Here is a 19,466-nt window from a genome sequence, read left to right on the forward strand (position 1 = left end):
TCAAGGAAACTGTAGTGTTCCCACATGTGCACTGTTATAATAGCAGGTTTGAATCCACTCAGTAATATTACAAACTTTTTTTTCCTCCATTACATTTTTTCACATTCATTCAATCTAATAATGTCAATAGGAAATTGCCTGCCAGACCTGGATGCAATGATTGCTTAGTGCTCAAATAAATAAATAAATAAATAAATAGACAATTGAACTTGCACCTACCACTGTTGGATTGCACCATCAAATCTCAGTCCACCTGACAATGATCCTCACAAAATTAAAATGAATATGTAACCAGTAGGAATACCCATCTGTAAGCCTTCAGCCTTAATATCTGCCACCGTGCAGATGGCTTTTCTGAATGGAATAAGGTGCTTTTAAATATTAGAAATAGTCAAAAAATATTTGACGATTCAGCGAGAAACACTGTGGATTAAATGGTGACAGCTCACTGGTTCTTTTCATATGGGATTTAAGTTAAATCCAGAGGGTTTTTGTCTAATATAGGTTGCTTTGAATGTTCAAATCCAGACAAAGAAAAAAAAGGTCATATGCCTGCCGGAGGAGGGAGAGTGTCAACGGAGACGAGAGAAAGGGAGGGGAGTGAGAGAGAGAGAGAGAAAGAAAGGGAGAGTAAAGGGAGAGACTGTGGAAATGCATGAGATTGGGACAGACAGCAGAAGAGATGAGTTTCCAGATAACATTCAGCTTATCTACTCAAGTATGTAATCAAATCATTTGTTGTTAAAAAAAAAAAAAAGATTAAGAAGAACAACAATAAGGCTAATATCCATGAGCTGCTTTAATTTCAAAGAACATGTTTGGTCAGTGAACTCATTTAGTGGCTTCTTTGGCTGTCATGTTGTGTTTCTCCGAGCACGCAGACTGAAGCTGCTACACCTCTGGGTATGAAAAGTTGTGTGTGCACGCTGCATGTGTGTTTATAAGTATGTCCTTGACTATGATCACATGTTTTTTCGTCTTCTGTTTGTGTCAATCGGTGACCTTGAATTCATGCTTGCATGTACTGTACCTTTGTTTGTTTTTCTATAAATCTAAATACATTTAGCTCTGCTTTTGTGCATCTGTACTCGTACCTGTATTTGCAAAGAGACAGACTCGGTCTGACCTGAGCATTACCTGAGGAGCGCACCATGTCATATTTTAACTCCTTTGTCTTTGACAGATGCCTTGGCTCTAAAAGCCTCTGTCCATGGTGCTGAAGGCTGGCCTGATGTATGAGCTTAAGGCTCTGTTTGATAAATCCACCATGTCACTCCGCCTCTGACAGCCATTCATCATGCCTGGCTTTCTCATGTGAAATGTTCTGTGTGCTGGGTAATTCAGTAAGACAAATAAAATGCGAGTCCTAAAGCTTAGACTCAGCTCTATCCAACCCTGCATTGACTTTTCAGTACTGTACTTTATCTCTCTGTCGTAGGGACGCCGTGTCCCCGTCTAAACAGGAGCAGCAGCAGCTGTAGCAGCAGCACAGTGACTATATTCAGACCAGCTGAAGGACGAACATGTTCTTAATGAGCCGGCTAATGAGTTCTGTTCTTTTGTTGTGTTTTTTTTTTTTTCCTGGGCTAGGACGACCATTCAACCATACAGCTAAAGTCTCCTGACTTTTCCCCCGTGGACTGACTCATAAGAAAATCCTTTGTTCTGCACAACTTGGACATTATATTTAGTTTTACATACTTGCAGTTGAAATGTCACAGATTAGACATTAGACACTTCACTTAACCCATGGCTGAATGATGACAAAAACAAATATAAACCAGATGTGTTATGACTAATATGAGAAGAAAGCAAAAGAGAGAAGGTAGGCAAATGTTTGTAAAAGAAACAATGACATTTATTTTTTTCTTAGCACTTTTCTTAATTAGTCTGTTGTGCCCATTGATCACATATAATACAGTTAATATAAAAATGGCTTTTTAACTTTACACCCAAAGCAACAACGAAATGTTCTCTTAAAATATGTATGCTAAAAATACTGAGAAAGTATTTCCACTAAAATTACTGGAGAATAGCTTGTGGTTTTGCAATGATGACATGGCCATGTTTTGCTGTGGCTAACGTGTTTCTTCAGTTTCCTCTCTGTTTACCTCACGTAGTTCTTGTTGTAGGCACTTACCAGGGCATAACAGACTGCTTCTAGAGGCAATAATGCATCATTTACCTCAGTGTTTTGTCAACCTGTTATATCTCTCTTAGTCTGACACATTTTCCCAGTCACCATTGCAATGAGAACTACACAGCATAAACAGCCATTTGGAAAATGTCCTCTCTAGATGCCCATTTTGTAGCTGAATTTCATTAAGCTTAATGTGACATTGTAATCAAAAGTAGTCTGCTCCTTGCCTTAATTTAAAACCCATTTAAACCGTTCAGATACAGAGGATTTGTCATTACATCAACATAATAGAATATCTAACAGTATTTCCATGAAAAATCAAGAATCCATTTTAAATAGAAAAGGGGAGGGGGTATATTTCATCAAAAGGCTTACACCATAGTCACTGTTATTTGTCTACTCTACTAAATCTCCCTTCCCATAATAGACAGGTGTTATAACTGTTTCTCTAACTCGTCTATGGATGTTTGACAAAGCACAGACGGTATTGCTTGGGACCACACAGACAGTTCCACAACTCTGAACACATTTAACAGTCAAGTACAAGATAGTTGACCATCATCATCATCATCACCATCATCATAATTTTTCATCATCGTCATCATCTTCACTTGCTTCTCACCTGCCTGCATTTCTCTATGAATGGTACTGAAATATATCTTTTTGCAGTAAATGCCCCTTCCTGTTGATGTTAGCTTGGTTTGATGTAACGGTTACAAAGCCACCACTTCAGCTAGGGTTGAAACTGGGAGAGCATGTAGTCTATTTTTAACAGTTCCATCCCAGTCCAGTAATAGTTTTGCCAGTGTATCTGAGCCAGGGACCAGCAATAGGTATGCCTTTTGAAAACAGTATTACAGATTCCTCCACCCCTGCCCATGGCCTTGTCCATTCAGTGTAGTTGGTGTGTGGTGTTCCACAAAGCTGCGCTTCTTAAAAGGCATTGTCAGATACATTTATGACTGTGGCTTTCACTTGCACTCCACTTGGTAGTCCCTTACCCGAAACCCACAGCTTTGTAAAGAAAGGAGTGTGCATACCAGTAGCTTCCACTGGTGTCAGTGAAGCTTTGGAGTCGCATTTCCTTATATCCCCATAAAGGTGGTGGTTCCTCAGAGACACATAAATAAGCAGGCAGGCCACTGAAATCACAGCCAAAAGCACACCAAAGATAGTGATTACTGCTGCGTCCCATTTCTCGGTGTCCTTGACTGCCAGCTCTAATCCCTTAGTGGTGACATTGACACATTTGGTGTCATGGCTGTAGTGGATGTTGCGCACATCCACACATACTTTGTAGTGAGTGGCAGGGCTGAGATGGGTGAGGTTGTAGACCTGGATGTCAGAAGGAACCCTTGTGGTGAATGCTGTGGTGGGATGGTTGACATCTGAGACGGTGTACCATTTAATGTTGGGAGCCAGGGTGCCTGGGCCAGCTTTCCAGGAAACCAGGATGGAATTTGCCTCCACTGATTTGACTGCAACAGCCAGAGACCCATTAGCAGGTTGGGGAAAATATCCATTCACTTCTACTGAAACAGACTTAAGATCAGCTCCCACCAGATTATGAGCAACACAAGTGTAAAGACCGGCTTCATTTTCTGTTATGTCATAGATGTCAAAGGTTCCCTCTGGATGCATGTAGAACTTGTCAGATACTGTGTTTGGCAGGATTCTGGTACCAGATGGAGTGATCCAATAGATGTCCGGTTCCGGTTCAGCAAAGGCCCGACAATGGAGTGACACTGAGCTCCCATTCTGTGCTTTAATATGCCCTGGCATGCTTTCGGGAGAGATGAGTGGCAGACAAATCTCCATCATCTCCCTGAAGTGTACCTGTCGAACATGCTGCCCCTCATACTCTGGAGGCTCCACACAGTAGAGTGAATCAGGCTCCATGAAGCGAATGTTGGTCTTGTTCATGTTCATCCAGCGGACTACACAGTCACAGCGGATAGGGTTGCTGTGCATACTAACTTCTCTAAGATTTGGGAGGGACTCAACAGTAATCCTGTGGAGGGCACTGAGCGCATTGCCATTTAGCATCAGGGTTTCTAGCCTCGGGAGTTTGTAGAAAGCATTAGGATGGATGTAGGAGAGTTTAGGATTGTTGGTGGCTTCTATTTTGGTCAACTCAGGGAGGTTATTGAGAGCAAAGCTGTCGATTGAAACTAGCTCTGGCATGCTATTAATCCCCAGTTCTTTCAGATGGAGCATATCCACAAAATCCCCTCTCTGTATTCTTGCAATTGGATTTTTATTTAGATCCAAAAACTTTAGGTTTTTTACATTTTTCAGGGCCGAATGAGGCACCTCAGGGAAAATATTATCATAGAATGAGATGCTCTCTAAGTTATCAAGACCAGCAAGTGCCTCATCAGGAAGCTGAGACAAATTCATTCTGGTAAGTACAAGACTGCGGAGGTTACTCAGAGGTCTGAAGTTCATATCATCAATAGAAAGAACTGGATTCTCACCGATCATCAGGATCTCCAGATTTGGCATGGGTTCGAACCACTCTCTTTTGATGGCTTTCAGCTTGTTAGAATTGAGGTGGAGCCGCACAAGGTTGCTGAGACCCTGGAAAGCCAAGGGAGAAATGGAGGAGATGAGGTTGTGATTCATGTAGAGCTCCTGCAGGTTGGCAACCTCTGCCAGACATCTCTCGGGCAACTCTCGTATCCAATTTTCCTCCATATGAAGAGACAGCAACTGTGGAAGGTTCCCCAGATGGACGTCACCGATGGAGGATAAGTTGTTCTGTGATAAATCAATCTCTGTGATGTTGGCCAGGTAATCCAAGGGTTTGTCAATCTTGGCAACATTGTTTGTTTGCAGTAATAGTACTTGCGTGCCCACTGGTAAATTTTCCGGCAGGCTGAAGAGTCCCAAGTCATTACAGTCAACTGTCTGCGCCTCCATGTACACAGAACTGGGAGAAAACCAGGGTCTAATCTCACATACACAGAGCTTCGGGCAGTCAGGCCTCTCCTCAGTGGCCACAACAAAAGAGGCCATGGCCAAGCCGACAAAGAGGCGATCCACGAATGACACGTCCTTCATATTGGACCGATTCCCTCCAGTAAGAAATTGGTCCTTGTAGATTAAGTGGTCTGAGCTGTTAACTTCACAAATAATGAATCATTTGCTACAGCAGCTGAGGCGATTGACTCACTGCCCCTGCCACCACCACCACCACCAGCTGCAGTGGGGCTCCCGAGGGATTTTTTTGTCTTTCTGTGTAGACGCCCTTGGACGTAATGACCAATCACTCAATGTTGCCTGTTGGTGTCAGGGTTCAGGGCCGGAGCTGCAAACCCGAGAAGGTGGGCGGTGGAGAAAAGAAAAAAGGATCGACGGATATTATATCTCTAAGGACTTATATTGAGCACATTTATAGGTATCCATGAAGACTCTGTTCTCTCTTTAAAGATGGATGTCCTCATTGATTGTTGTCACTAGCTTCCAGAGTCCACTGCCCAGTCCATTCCTTCCTGTGTAAAAAAAAAAAAAAAGAAACAGGACAGAGAGAAGTGGTGTGAGTATTACATGATAATAGAAGTGGTCAGGAAACGTAGAAAGAGAGGGATTTGGTCATATTGACATTTGTTATAGGCACACTGATGCGTGTTGACATTTATACACGCTCCATTCGAGACACACAACCATGGATTTATATCTGCTTGACCTTCTAGACTTCATTCAGGGGACATACCGCATGTACCCCTGCAATATGGCATTCAATCCTGACGTGAGCAGTGTTAGTCTATTATTGGTTAAAGAGAAAGCTTTATTAAGATTCTTAAATGGCAGACATTGTAGGGCTTAAGCATTAGCCTTTAGGACAAGCTGCTTAAAGACATTGGAATATGTCAGTCACTATGGCAACGAGTAAACGGGCAGCCGATGACACACACCACTGTGAGTTGGGCTGTATATATAAACTAAGCAATCGACCCAGATGCAGCGCGCACCTGTTTATTACAAGATGCAACAACCATCAGAATGTATTAATGTGTTGACATAATTAATCTTTCTGCAATCAACAAATCTGCATACTAATAGGATTTTACACTTTTGGCAAATGCAGGCCTTGCGGTTCGTCAGTGGCCGCACATCACTAACAGCTCTGTAAAAGTGTATAGCCTACACATGCAGGAGCACACACACACACATACACACACACACACACACACACGCACACACACACACTTACATAGGCGTAAAGGGTGGAAAAATGCATAATTATAATTCTATGGTCTCTGAGAGAAGAAAGAGATCACCACAAATTGAACCTAGGTTTTTTCTAAATGGCAAAGTCATCATCAAAATGACACCATAGCTGTGTCTGAAATGTCACTAACATTTGTGAGAATGGGGAGTGCAGTGGACAAGTCACTGGCTTGTTTATTCTACTGTGGCCAATATGTGAAGTATTTTAAAACAGAAAAATACTACTCAGAATTAAATCAAATAAATGGGATTAGACTAGAATTAATATTACATTACATTTACACAATTTGGGTAAAAATGGAATAATACTATACTTGCAGAAAGATACATGTGATACTTATTGAGCGCCAGGAACTAGTGCGATTTGGGGAATCGTTAGTTACATTTCATTGCTGTTATTATTAGCTCTTTTTTTAAACTGGGCACATTTAACAGCAAATCCTAACGCCTGAAAGATGAATTTCACTAAGTGACCAGATTTTACCTTTTATCAACCATTTATAGAGAGGCAGATGGTGATACAGTTATTTCAGTAACTGTTCTTGTAACAAATGTCACTGTGTGAAATCTTTTTTTTAAATGCAGTGTCTCTTTTAGCATCACGCTGCAGTATTAGTATCCTCTATTTCCTCTATGTCCTTTGGCAGAATCTCCACAGTCACAGTTGAAGTGCACAATATATGTAACTACCTCTTACTGAACGGATAGGGTTGATGGTGCTTGAGATATTTTGAGCGTATAAGAGCACGCAGCACATCATATGAAAAGTCAAGAGAGACAAGGGATGAAATGGAAAGAATCAAAAGGAGATGTGTGATGGCGCCTGCAAAGTGAGAACAAGGAAAGAAAGAAATGGTTTAATTTCATCACTCTCACTGTTTCCACCTCAGTGGCCACAGGGGACATGAGGGGGAAAAAAATAAAATGAAATAAATAAATAAGTAAAAAAAAAAAAACTTCTGAAGGCAGCAGAAACGCTGAATTTTGCCCCACTGGCGAAGTCAAGCCAGTGGTTCATTCTTCAACCTCTGCTCCAGTATGGGCTGGAGTCTGGTTTCTAGGGGGGGAGGAGGGGGGTGCAGGCATGGAGCTAGTGGAAGGAGAATGAGAGAGAAAGAAAGAGAGTGGTATTATTTTTCAGAAGCACCTGGCACTTTAATAAGCTGCAACACCCAGAGCATTCTGATAAACAGGGTTTAGCTTCTCTCCCTCAGCACTGGCTCTTCATTGTGGGCTATGTAGTTGATCCGTGCCCTGGAAACACAGGCCAGATTCTGTAATTTAACCCTCAGCATTTGGGTCTCGTCTCTCTTCGCCATGGCTTTCCTTACTAATCACTATTACAAGCAGTCTAATGTGGTCAGGTTAACTGTTATTGCATAGCTTTATTATGCAATCACTGCAGGAAGCTCTAACAAGGAGTGCTGTTATTTGTTTTAACCCTGATGTTAATTGTGTCAGTGGGGATATATTTGGACTTCTATTTTCAGGATCAATATTTTCAGTTTGAGACTTTGCAGCCCTGCAAAGCAAAGTGTGTGAATTGGCAGTGTTGTGGTGTGGAATAAGAAATGCTGTCGCAACACATTAAATCAGGTATTACTTCATTGATTTTTTTTGCAAGGCTTGATGATGGATATGGGGAGAACGTCACAGATCCTAAGACAGGCTTGATGAGACAGACTGACAAAAAATATTTTAGTTTAATGTGTCCCACATCGATGAAAATCTAGGAATGGATTAGCAAGGCATTACCAGACAATTGGCAATGTGGTGTGGCCAGCAAGCGCAACATATTTCCCTGCTAATTAATGAGGATAACATTCTGTTAATAATCCAGCTCATGGTTCTTAAAAATTAAGATCGTAGATTGGCTGCGGCCAGTAGTTATTTCCATCAAACATACATTTTGACAGCAAATTAACAGTGTCTGCCAATATTTGGAGTGGATGTAAAGTACTGTATTACAGCTGTTTCTAATGCTTATTTTCCTGATCAGTTAATCTTCTGATTATTTTCTTGTTATGTATTAATCATAAATCTGTATAACTTGATATGTGCAGTATATAAATGAAAGAAATGCTTATCACAATTTCCTAGACACTGAGCTGACTAAAAATAACACAGACGTTATCTATTAACTATTACAGAAGACTGCGAACACCAGGAAGTATTACCATTTAAGGGGCTGGAAGAAGCATACTAGTCTCTCTTGAAATCTAATATACTTAAACAGTAGCTCTAGTGTTAATGGAGAGTTATGTGAACCATTTAAAATTGGAATTTGTCCTAAAATTATTATTATGAATGTTTTCAATGCCACAAATCAATCTGGGAGCAAAACCAGATTAAACATTTTACATCGACGTTAACGCATTAACTTTCTAGACAGGTCCGTGTAAACCTGGTTTAATTTGCAGTCTCCAGAATTTCCACTCAGGTCCCAGTGAAGGGCTGTTGAAAGAAAACATTAATAGTCACTTGTGTGAAGAAACAGACTGAATAAGAGGTGACATCTTGTGTGGCAATGTGTCTGATGTGGCAAATGTACCGAGTCTTCAGGCGTGCTTGCCACCTGAGCGGAATAGTGTTGACTCAATGACTTGGTTACATAATAAAACACTTTAGAATAAATACAATTGAGGCAAGACAGACTGTCGTACACCTCAAATATGTTCTATTTAATGCATTCTTTCAGTTTAGGCCAATGTACGTAAATGACAAGCAGAACATCCTTGTAGTTTACTATACTTAATCAAGGTGTGTTAAGACATCAGCAAAACTGAAAAGCTCAGCAACGCAGCCTCTATAGTGTAGTGACAGCTTGTTTGGCTGGAGATGATACAGCTAAATACAATTTTTAAATACTTCAAAAGCTTGAATACTACAGTATACTTCCCCCCCAAAAAAAGTATATCATTTTAAGTGAACTGTACTGATAAGCTACAGGCAGTTGAACAGGTAAATTGGTATTGTATGTTTGAATTATGTGAAGCCTAGTGAAGAGGCAGTCTATATTCTGGAGGCCTTGCACCGTGACTGCAGTAACTATGTAGTGCACACACCACTTGTACTAACCTATTAGAAAGAGCTACCCAGCGCGCGCACACACACACACACACACACACACAGCTCCTACGTAGAATTAATTTCCCACAATCCGTTGTTCAGTTGCTGGTAATTGAGGTGGAGCGAAAGAGGAGGGAGAAGGGAAAGAAGAGATCTGGAGGACAAAATGACTTGCCAGAGGAAGAACTTGTTATAGTATCAGTAGTATAGTATTAACCTGTGGTGACCCTGAGAATGCTGTCATTGCAGGAAATACTAACCGTAGAAAGACCGTAAAGGAGAAGAATTAGCCAAACACCCCGCAAAGATTGGGAGAAAACAAGGACTTCAAGCAGGAGAAGATGTGTGTTTGGGATTAAGTGGCTGCGAAACTGTAGGACAAAAACAGAAAAGTAGTTAAATAAGGCCGGGGCAAATTCAATTCAAAGATGGATGTTTGTAATCTGCACCTGGAATAATGTGTGGGGAATCTTGACTGGGGCAATACATAATCAACAACTGGTAATGTAACCTATAGGGCCTGAAATGTGATCTCCTGTAACCTAATGTCTACCTGCAATAACACATTAAGCCTGAGCTTTGACATTTGCTCAGGGAGCCAGCGGAGGCCTTTTATAGGTCAGTCTAAGGTGTTCACTCATGGAGCTAACACGAGCTCCCAGGTGGACGGGAACGAAGGTGGGTGAGGGGGTGGGAGGGGGGCTCATTCAAGCAACAATCTCCAAAGCACCTCCATTACAGTAGCAGTCTGACAGACTCTAGCCCATGGGCTTTTCAATTTTGCCAGTGTTAATTCAGGATTCAGGACATTACTAGCAAACAGGCTCCTTTTATCTGGCCGGTTTCTGCCTTAACTGTGTGAAATACAGCTGAGTTTATTTACCAACACAGGCTTAACCTCTTGTAATTATATATATATATATATATATATATATATATATATATATATGTATATGTTCTTTCTTTTTTTGAGGCCCATTGATACAACCTGTAAACACAACAGTGACATCTCATACTCACATGAAGAGCTAAAATAGAAGAGCCTAAAATATCACATTTACAGATACAGGAAGATAAGAATAAACATGATGGATTTATTTATTTGGAGTTGAGTCTCTGTCCACCCAAAGACAGTCGGTCCAACATAAACTCTCTTTTAGCCCTGCTTTGGTTTCCATTAACTACTGAAGGAAATCCCTGGCTCTTAAGCTGCACAATGCTCCACCATGTTCTCTGTCTGTCTGCTCTGTAATACCAGGCAGACTGTAGCTACAGTGTTTTGTCAGAGCTTTTTGAATGGGAACATCTGCCTTCTAAGGCTGAAAATGACACTATGAGATGAAAGCTTCATGGAGCTGAGAAGAGCTACAGATTGAGATTTTTATTATTAAAGCCTGACTGATACTGATTTTCTTAAGGTTTTAAGGATTTTTGATTATCTATAGGTTTGCCATTATAATTTGATCAATTACATTTAGAAATGTTCATTATTACTGCTTAAAAAAAATCTGTGCCCTGGACCAATGTCATATAGATTTTCATGTGCATATCCAAACTAGATTTGTTATGAAATTATGATAGTGTCTTTGCATCACCATTAACAGTTGGAATAACTACATTTGTGTATTTATAGACTTACTCCAACTAAGAAGCTGTTGGGAAATGACAGTGTCATTGCATCACCATTATAAACTGGTATGTCTCCATTTCTATTTAGTCACAGATTTCACTCTTAATTAGTGTGACATTTAACTGTAGGATGCCTTGGAATATCTCCTCATTAAAATCTGCACATTCACGTTTTTACATTTTTAATTTGACATAGCCACATACTTCATTTATTGAGTGGATTTCATGACATGACCTCCCAAAATACACTATTGGAAGATAATTTGGTTTTTGGAAAAAGGTGTCACACTAATCATGATCTACCTGAATTGGGACACGACTGCTACATTTAGGAGTTTCACCCACTGTCAAGGTGAAAAGCTTTTTCCATTCAGCATCTTGGCAACACCTCACACTTCCTTCCCACCGGGCCTCCTCCATTATACTAACACTGTGGCTGTTGCAGACAGTAATGGCACAAATGCAGTTTGATTAGAGACCAGTGAGATATGACCACTTTAAATTAATGAGTGTGCACAGTAGAGGCACAAAGCGTTGCTCCTTGTGGCTCTGCGCCGCTAATTCAGGCAGCCCTGACTGAAATCGTCCGGGCATCCAAACGGCCAAGCAGAACTGTTTATTTTATGCTGTTTAGAAATGAGTTATAAATCCTCCCCCTCACTTCACAGGGGCTTGAATGGGGTTTTGCAGAGCAGGGACCTAGAGATGATTACTTTGTTGCAGGTTGGGTACTCATCCACGCCCCGTGTGGCTTCAGGTTGACCCCAAAGTTCATGTTTAAATGGAAAATTAGGAGTTTTTTTAATATATATATGTATATATATAAAAAAGTCTCATATTAATGTGGATGAATCTGCGTTACCCACACTTGTTAATGGGTCCATTTTCGATAAATATATCATTTTGTCTTTATCATTATTTTGTTATTATTATTAGTAGTCAGCTCGCCCAGCATTTCCCGTTTCGCCGTTTATGGTCGGAACTACGATGGTATCTGATCGTCTTCCAGCCTCCGACTTTCATTCTTAATAAATGAAAACATTCTTGGCAAATGTCTTCGATTTTGTCCGTCTTGCGCCGGTCCAAGAATTTCACAGTGTACGCAGAGGCTCATGGGAAATGTAGTGTGAAAACACTTCGCTTTCCAAAACTCCTCGTTGTCCCTTTAAATAAAACAATTTATCATACTGTACCAAACACGCGCTCTGCACAAGTTGTGGTGGCCATGTGGGGGAAATTTTGTGAGATCTGAGCTGTGGAATAAGTTTTGATGTAGGTTTCGTGGGGAACATATTGGCCCTTGGGGGGATGATTATGAGGCCTGCACAGTTTAAGAGGTAACAAGGCAGTATTGCATTTGCTGAGAGGTAGACTTTACACTCACTGTGGTAAAACTGGGTGGAAGACATAAAGGTCAGACATAAGTGGAAAGTAGGGCGCAGCCAGATTGCCTCCTCTTTCAGGAGAATAGCCTGTGTATTGTAGAAATGGTTCAGTGGGAATTTTGATCCACTGGTAATAAGCCTCACAAGCCTTTCTTCTTCTTCTTCCCCCTCTTCCAAATCTATGGCTCCTTCTTTTTCCTCAGTGTCCGTTCTCTCATTCGCTTTTTCTCATGATATTGCAACTCCCACATCTCTTTTTATAAACCTTGTCCTTTTCATACTGCTTTCTCACATTTCTCTCTGCTCTTCAAACCCTTATGGCGAACATTTCTCCTTATGTTCGCTAATAGCATTGCGAGCCAAAGGGCTATAGAGAGAGAGAGCGAGCGAGCATTTCGTTTTGCCTTCCTGCATATTCAGGTTCCTGTCTTTCTTTCTGTGCATCGCTCATCTTCTGTCGGCCTAATTGCCTTCTCAATACTTGTCACCCCTGCTATGCCACATCTGTCCATCTATCCTGCCCGACCGTCCGTTTAAAAAGCCTTTTATGTTCTAGCTACCATTGCCTAAGTTTTTAGTAACCTCTCATCCCCCACCGGATGTGGTTGCATTGGGGTCTGTTTGCACCTACAGTACCAGTTCATCATTCTCCACCTAGTGTGTCAAAGTCCATCAGACACATGAGCAGTGAACCTCTGTTGCTCTTCAGGTGCTGCTCTATTTCCCACTCCTCCATGTTTATATGCCAGGTCTACGTATTTTCTGCCACACCAGTTTGTGCCTCTGACACCACCTGTGCATGTAAACTGTAAATTAATTTGCATTTACAGCTCACATATTTTTTTTAAATCACATTTCACATTACAATAATAGTGAACCTTAGGTCTGTGCATAACATACTTTATCAGCTGTCACTTTGCAAAATTAAAGGCAACAAACATGTAATTTGGTGATTTTTAAAATGTTTCTATTTTTTGAATACAAGTAAACCATTAAAATCAATTTGATTTTGACATTTTGTTGACATTTTGTTTGAAAAGAGCTGCCACAAAGCAGAAATCTAGTTTTTGTGTTGCTTAGATTTCTGTAGAGGATTTTTCTCACAGCAAATTGTAACTTTTAGTGTGAAAACAAGGGCAGACACTGAGTCCTCTGAAACATTTCCAGTTGACACTGGTACTTAGTGGACATGCAGCAAAGCCGTGTCACAAATGAGCCACTTCCGTCAGACATTCTGGGTAAGCCCCTCGGTGGGTGGGCGCCTCTGGAAGGCTTTACTGTCCCTCCCTTTGCCCTTCACCTCATTGATTTGCTATTATAATTTCTCCGAGGTAAGGAAGAGTCCATTAAAGGGATCCTTCCATGTGGTGTGTATGCATAATGAAGCTTCCCGTATGTATGTGCGTGTGCGCGTGGGAGCGGATGTAAACCTTTCCCCCTTACATCTGCACTTGTATGGCCATGAATCAGTGGCGAGTCGACTGTTAATGTAAAATCAATGTTCCAAATTAACCACAGGACCCTCAACTCTGGTTTTTCAGCTCTTTTCTAGACAAGACTTACCCTTGGGTTGAGTGAGGGAGAACACACATGCTGCAGTATCGAACGCTATAGCACGCCCACCTGCGCGCCTGCACGCACGGAGCAGACAGGAACAACATGCAAACACACTGAAAGATCCATGCATTTTGCAGACACAAGCCCTGCACACATAATTTAGCAAACAGTCTCCTCGCCGAGAATGTGAAAAAAACAAAACAAACATGCACCCGCTCATTCGCATAATGCATGCATAACGCACCACACAGTGAAAGAGCACAGCTAGGTCCCCTTGTCTAATTCGCATAGTGCTGCATCTATTAAAATTAAGCCAAGGTATCCAGCTTAAGGCTGCTGCTGATAAGGTCAAAGGCGTAGCGAACATTCCAACACTCATTTCTCCCCCAACATAATCGCACTCACTCTTGACAAAAATCTGCATAATGTTCCATGTATAGCTGCTAGCCAGAATGAAAGAGGGAGGTGTGAGAGGTGGTGGTGGTGGAGGGGGGGACAGGCAGAGGGAATGGAGCCAGAGGCATATCCCTCAAAGTCAGAGCCAAATTGAATCTGCAGGTGCAAATGTGGCATGTGTGCTGCCTCTAAGATGCGCAGCTATCTATATTTATATGAATAATATATGGCTGGTCAAGGGGCCACAAGCCTGCAGGGAATAAGCTCCTACGGCAGACGGAATCAATCATTATATGCCACTGAAATGCATTTATCGCTGGCTTGGACCTCTTTATTATGATTTCATGGGGTTTGATATGGGCTTTCTCTTTCTCTTTTCATTCTCTGCTACTCTTCCTCAGCTTAAGCAGATGAAAGATATAGTGTTTTCAAATGGCACAATGGCTGCGTATCTTCCCGGAGGCTTTGCAGTACAATGACTGGCTGATACGGCTGCAATGATTGCCTTAAAAGTGCAATAAGTTCAGTGCATACCTCCATTCATGTGTACAGCCATGCGTACATGCCTGTGTTTGTACAATGCATCAGTCGCTGCAGCTTTAATTAGTGTGTGAACACTTGGTTTGGTCTCCTGATAGAGCATCACTCATTCACCCAGCTTTTTCATTAGCGCACTGAAGGCCTATATGTATCAGCCTGAATGTAGAACAGATGGGCGGCACAGCAGTAGCCCTCAGATGTCCTCTCCTTCTTCTCTGCTCATGTTTGAAATTGCAATATGGACATATGTCCCTATCATGTCCATCTCTGATAGGAATCTGCAGAATAGCAGACTAATCACCAATTAATAGCTTTGATTCTTTTTTTTCTGTGAGCATCAGTATTTGTTTTTATTCTTTTTTTTCTAAATACCTGACATTTATCCTTCATTACACATCATCACTTTCAATAAACCTTTTTGTTCAAGTGGTGACCTGGCACACCAACCACTTTATCCACCCACCTCAGAGGTGTGTGCTAGCTAAACGCCAAAAGCAGGAATGTAAAAGCAAATGTCACTCGATACAAAGGAAGTGTCACATCCCATTTTGACATTTGATATGAAATGAAAAACACCAAAGTGTCATGGATGCTGCCATCAAACCACGTTTTGATCCTCAGTGTTCCTGTCTTTCTTTGTCTCTTCTCATGTAATTTGGGGATGCTACAGTCCATGCACTAGATCTAAAAACAAACAAGCACACCACTCACTTTCCCCCTGCTCCTTTTGCCCTCTGTCTGTGCTTATTCCATTTTAATGGGTGCCTGTGTTTGTTTGGGAGCAGGATGCTATCAGAGAGCCTATGCTTGGCTGCACAGGCTGATCCCCTGCAGCCGTCTTGTGAATATGTTTACATGCATTTCACTCAGGAGCCCTGATAGATCCTTGGGCATCTTGTTACCAACATTATGGGAGGGGAAAAAAAATCTTGAGATTAATTTGATTTTGATGGTGCAATTGTAAGCTTCCTGAACACCACTTTGAACCATTAGCAGCATTTGGCACCCGTGCATCCTCTCACCTCACAGGAACCTGTCGTACTCTGCCTATAAAAGAATTAATATGGAACACCCACAGTGTGCTGCCTATCATTCTCTCTGAGCCTCCACGAGGCCACTGCAGGCACAATACCACTTCCAACCCCCCCACACCTACTTCTCACCGTTTCACACACAGATCAATAGGCAATTCGCAAAGCCACTCACTTTAAGCGTATGACTTGTTGTGGACATGTAATATTGATTTGTTTTGAACAAATGTGCCCAAATTAATGAAGAAACCCATTACTCCTTTGCTTTATTGTTCTTATCACCGCTGGGGATAAACTACAACGTGGCTGCGCTGTTATGATGCAAGCATATACTTGTGTTAGAGCTTCACAGACTATCTGGGACTGTATTTTTTACACGACATGGAGTCTCAGCTGCAGGATCACTTCTGAGAGGCTTGTGGCTGAATACACTAGGATATAAACGGCCTTGGTCGAGTCAAAGTGGGAACAATACAAAGCGTGGAGGCTGAGGTTTTCCCAGCGTGGCACAGTGTCTAATGTGAGGGCATGATGGCTCTCATGTGGCATTTGACTGTGTTTCATATTGAGCAGCTGCCTTGGGTGAGTCATTTGCGCCGTGGAGGCCAAAATCTATTGTATCCATCACAGGAAATAAGCAAGCGGACATGGACACACACACACACACACACACTCTCACACTCATGCATGCATACAGTACACTACACTGATATGTCTGCACAGAAGATTACACCAGTCAGACTGAATAGCCCCCTTGGTGAAAATCACATTTGTCATTATCAGCCATTATCTGTTTATCTGCCTTTGAAATATTCATGAGTGATACACCTGCTGGATGACATACATTTTGGACAGAGGGGAGAGGGTGTGAGAGATAAAATGGGAGGGGGTGAGGGAGAGAAAGAGTGGGGAGAGAGACGCCCCACTGCAGTTATGGGATTAGTGAATACCTTCCCTCTCCCTCTCCCTCTCTCCCCCCCTCTCTCTCTGTCTGTGTGTGTGGGTGTACGGGCACAAGCAGGTGAAGTGGTGATGGCGAAAGCGCTCGAAGATGACTCTCGGCGGATTTGTTAATTACGCAAAAGCCCTGGATGGAGCGTGCCGATGTGGCGATGAAAGAAAGAAGAAAAAAAACACCCCCTCTGTTCACCTTTGGGGGATTGTGTGATGGTGTCGTGTGTTTTTTTTTTTTTTTTTTTAAGAAAAGAGAAAAAGAAACAAAGCCGGAGGGTGTGTAACGTAGTTCGCTGGCATGTCTAGGTAACGACTTCTCTGTTTGCAACAGGAAGGTTGACAGAGAGGAGAGGGAGAGGAAGAGAGAGAGAGGGGGGGGGGTATTCTGTGATTCTGTGATTTCTTCGAGACGTGTGTGGTGTGCGCTCACTAAGCAGGACCAGGGTACATGAAACTGCCAGTCTATCACTCCATCTAAACACACATACACATTTACCTACACACACACACACACATCTAAACACACATACACATTTACCTACACATAGACACACAGGGCGCGCGCGTCCGTTTTTTTTTTTTTTTTTGTAATTTGCCTTTTTGCCCTGAACAGAGTCCTTTGTGAATCCGATCTCTCTGTGAGGCGCATCCTGCATAGTTGCGCAAAAGCGCGTCTCCACGTCAAGTGAGGGTTCGAGGCCAGTCACCAACAATTATTAATCTGCAATATTTCCCCTAATTTCTGCCGTCGCACGCGCGACACTGGTGTGTGGGCAGCGGAACGGTCTGTTAAGTCAAAGACAAGTCGCTATGTCCGGTTAAACATCCCCCCAATCACTGAATCCAGGCGTTTTTCATCAACTTGGAAAATGCGTTGCGCAGACCAGACCGTGCGATCTCTATCAAATGACAGGAACATATTAGAGGAGTAAACTGAGTAAACTTACCTGATATAACCATCATAGTCCTCGGAACAGTATGTGTTGTCTATATTCCCATCAAGTGCGCCGCTTCAGTGACGAGAGAGCCCCAGTGCGCGACATAGAGCCAGTCAACAATGTGTGGTCTTCTTATATTCACGCAGTTGATGAGGAATCAGTTCTGGACTCTGTTCCACTGCAAAACACACGGCTTCTGCATCAGGGGAGGGCGACGCAAAACGGCGAAGTCCAAAAGCAGGCTGGCCACAGAGTGGAGGGAGATGCATGTGTTCCCCGTGCCCTTCCCTTCCCTTCCCTTCCCGTCTTCACAGCGGCTGTTAAGGGCGCATCTCTCCCCTCGATCAAGTGTCAGGCGGACCACATAGATGCGCCGCCGTCTCCTCAGCAGTCATTAATATCAGAACAAACCATGACTCTCCAGAGAACAGCCAATGGCGTCAGAGAAGCGGGCGAGGTGCTCGCAGCATCCCTGTTCTGGTTGGCTGAGAGGAGCTGTCAGTCATATCCCAGAAGCCTGCTCTCATCTAAGTCTTCTTCTGTTGGTGGTGAGGCACGCTGCAAAAAATATCCATATTAACAAGTCAGTCGGCCCAGTCATGACTCTTCAAGTAGCGTTTGAAGTAAGACACAAGTGTAGGAGTGGATGACAGAGACAGCATTATCATATTGAAGTGTTAAGTTTTGAATACATTAATAAAGGCACATTACTGGCATTGCCATAATGTCAGTTCAAGGTAATAGAAGGATCAAGTTTATCTGCACTGTAAAGTTCTTGGAGTTCCTCAGGCTTGATTTCCCCTCGGACAGGACTTGGCATAACATCTGTCCGGGCACTGACCAGATGTTCAGCCTGACTTGTTTGACTTGACTCATAACATTTTCCATACTAACCCTTGCAATGCGCAAACTCATCTCTAACAGACAAGTTCAGCAAAGTTACCTATAGTGGACTCTTGAGAAAGTTGGGTTGCAGAAATTCTTTGTTACGTCATAACCACACATATGCTACACATGCCAATACTACATTCTGGTATAACTAGCTTAATCCTGCATGTTTTTAACTTTAACTTGGATGTGCGTTTAGGGCCTGTAGACATGAAACAGGGACTGTTCAAAGTGATACAGGGCCAGTGATAGGAGAGGTATCCAACTAAAATAAAAGAAGCAATACTACACTGTAAAAAAACAACAACAACCAAATAATCCATCATAAATCTGAGCTCTGCATTGAATTATTAACAATTTAAAAAATGTACTGAAGGAATCAAAAGTGAAACTACTCCCCTGCTACCCTGTATAGCCTATTATACCTCCAATTGTAATTGTGAATAGCAAATTATATATAGGAAGACTTTCTTATGAATGAAAAATGACTCACTGAAGTCAAACTATCACTCATTAGTTGAGACAGCTATCGCTTTTTGTGTGTGTGGAAAAATGTAGCGTTTAGCATGATTTACATATTCATGCCGCAGAGCATAACTAATGGGATTTTGCTGCTTAACAGACAATATTGTGTCTTTTATGTGTGCAATTTGAAAACGTGTACCTGTGGTTGTTTCTTTGCAGTAATAATTTTTAAAAAAAGCTA

General features: G+C 42.0%; 1 protein-coding gene across 2 annotated transcripts; it reads right to left on the reverse strand.

The window, feature by feature from the left end:
• Positions 1–2,192: 2,192 nt before the first annotated feature.
• lrrn3b (leucine rich repeat neuronal 3b) lies at positions 2,193–18,397 on the reverse strand. 2 transcript variants are annotated; one of them, XM_085768765.1, is made up of 2 exons: positions 17,882–18,397; positions 2,193–5,634 (listed from the first exon to the last, which is right to left on the reverse strand). In XM_085768765.1, the coding sequence occupies exon 2, from the start codon at positions 5,201–5,203 to the stop codon at positions 3,074–3,076; it is 2,130 nt and encodes a 709-aa protein (XP_085624891.1). In that variant the 5' UTR covers positions 5,204–5,634; positions 17,882–18,397; the 3' UTR covers positions 2,193–3,073. The 2 variants fall into 2 exon arrangements, with proteins under 2 accessions (XP_085624891.1, XP_085624892.1); XM_085768766.1 differs by having other exon boundaries at positions 2,193–5,630; positions 17,878–18,397.
• Between the last annotated feature and the right edge of the window lie 1,069 nt (positions 18,398–19,466).

The sequence above is a fragment of the Trachurus japonicus genome, chromosome 23 (assembly GCF_045865225.1).
Source record: "Trachurus japonicus isolate A0001 chromosome 23, Traja_1.0".
Lineage (NCBI taxonomy): Eukaryota > Metazoa > Chordata > Actinopteri > Carangiformes > Carangidae > Trachurus > Trachurus japonicus.

Coding starts and splice junctions, on each gene's coding strand:
- lrrn3b (XM_085768765.1), bottom strand. CDS start 5,203: ATGAAGGACGTGTCATTCGTGGATCGCCTCTTTGTCGGCTTGGCCATG.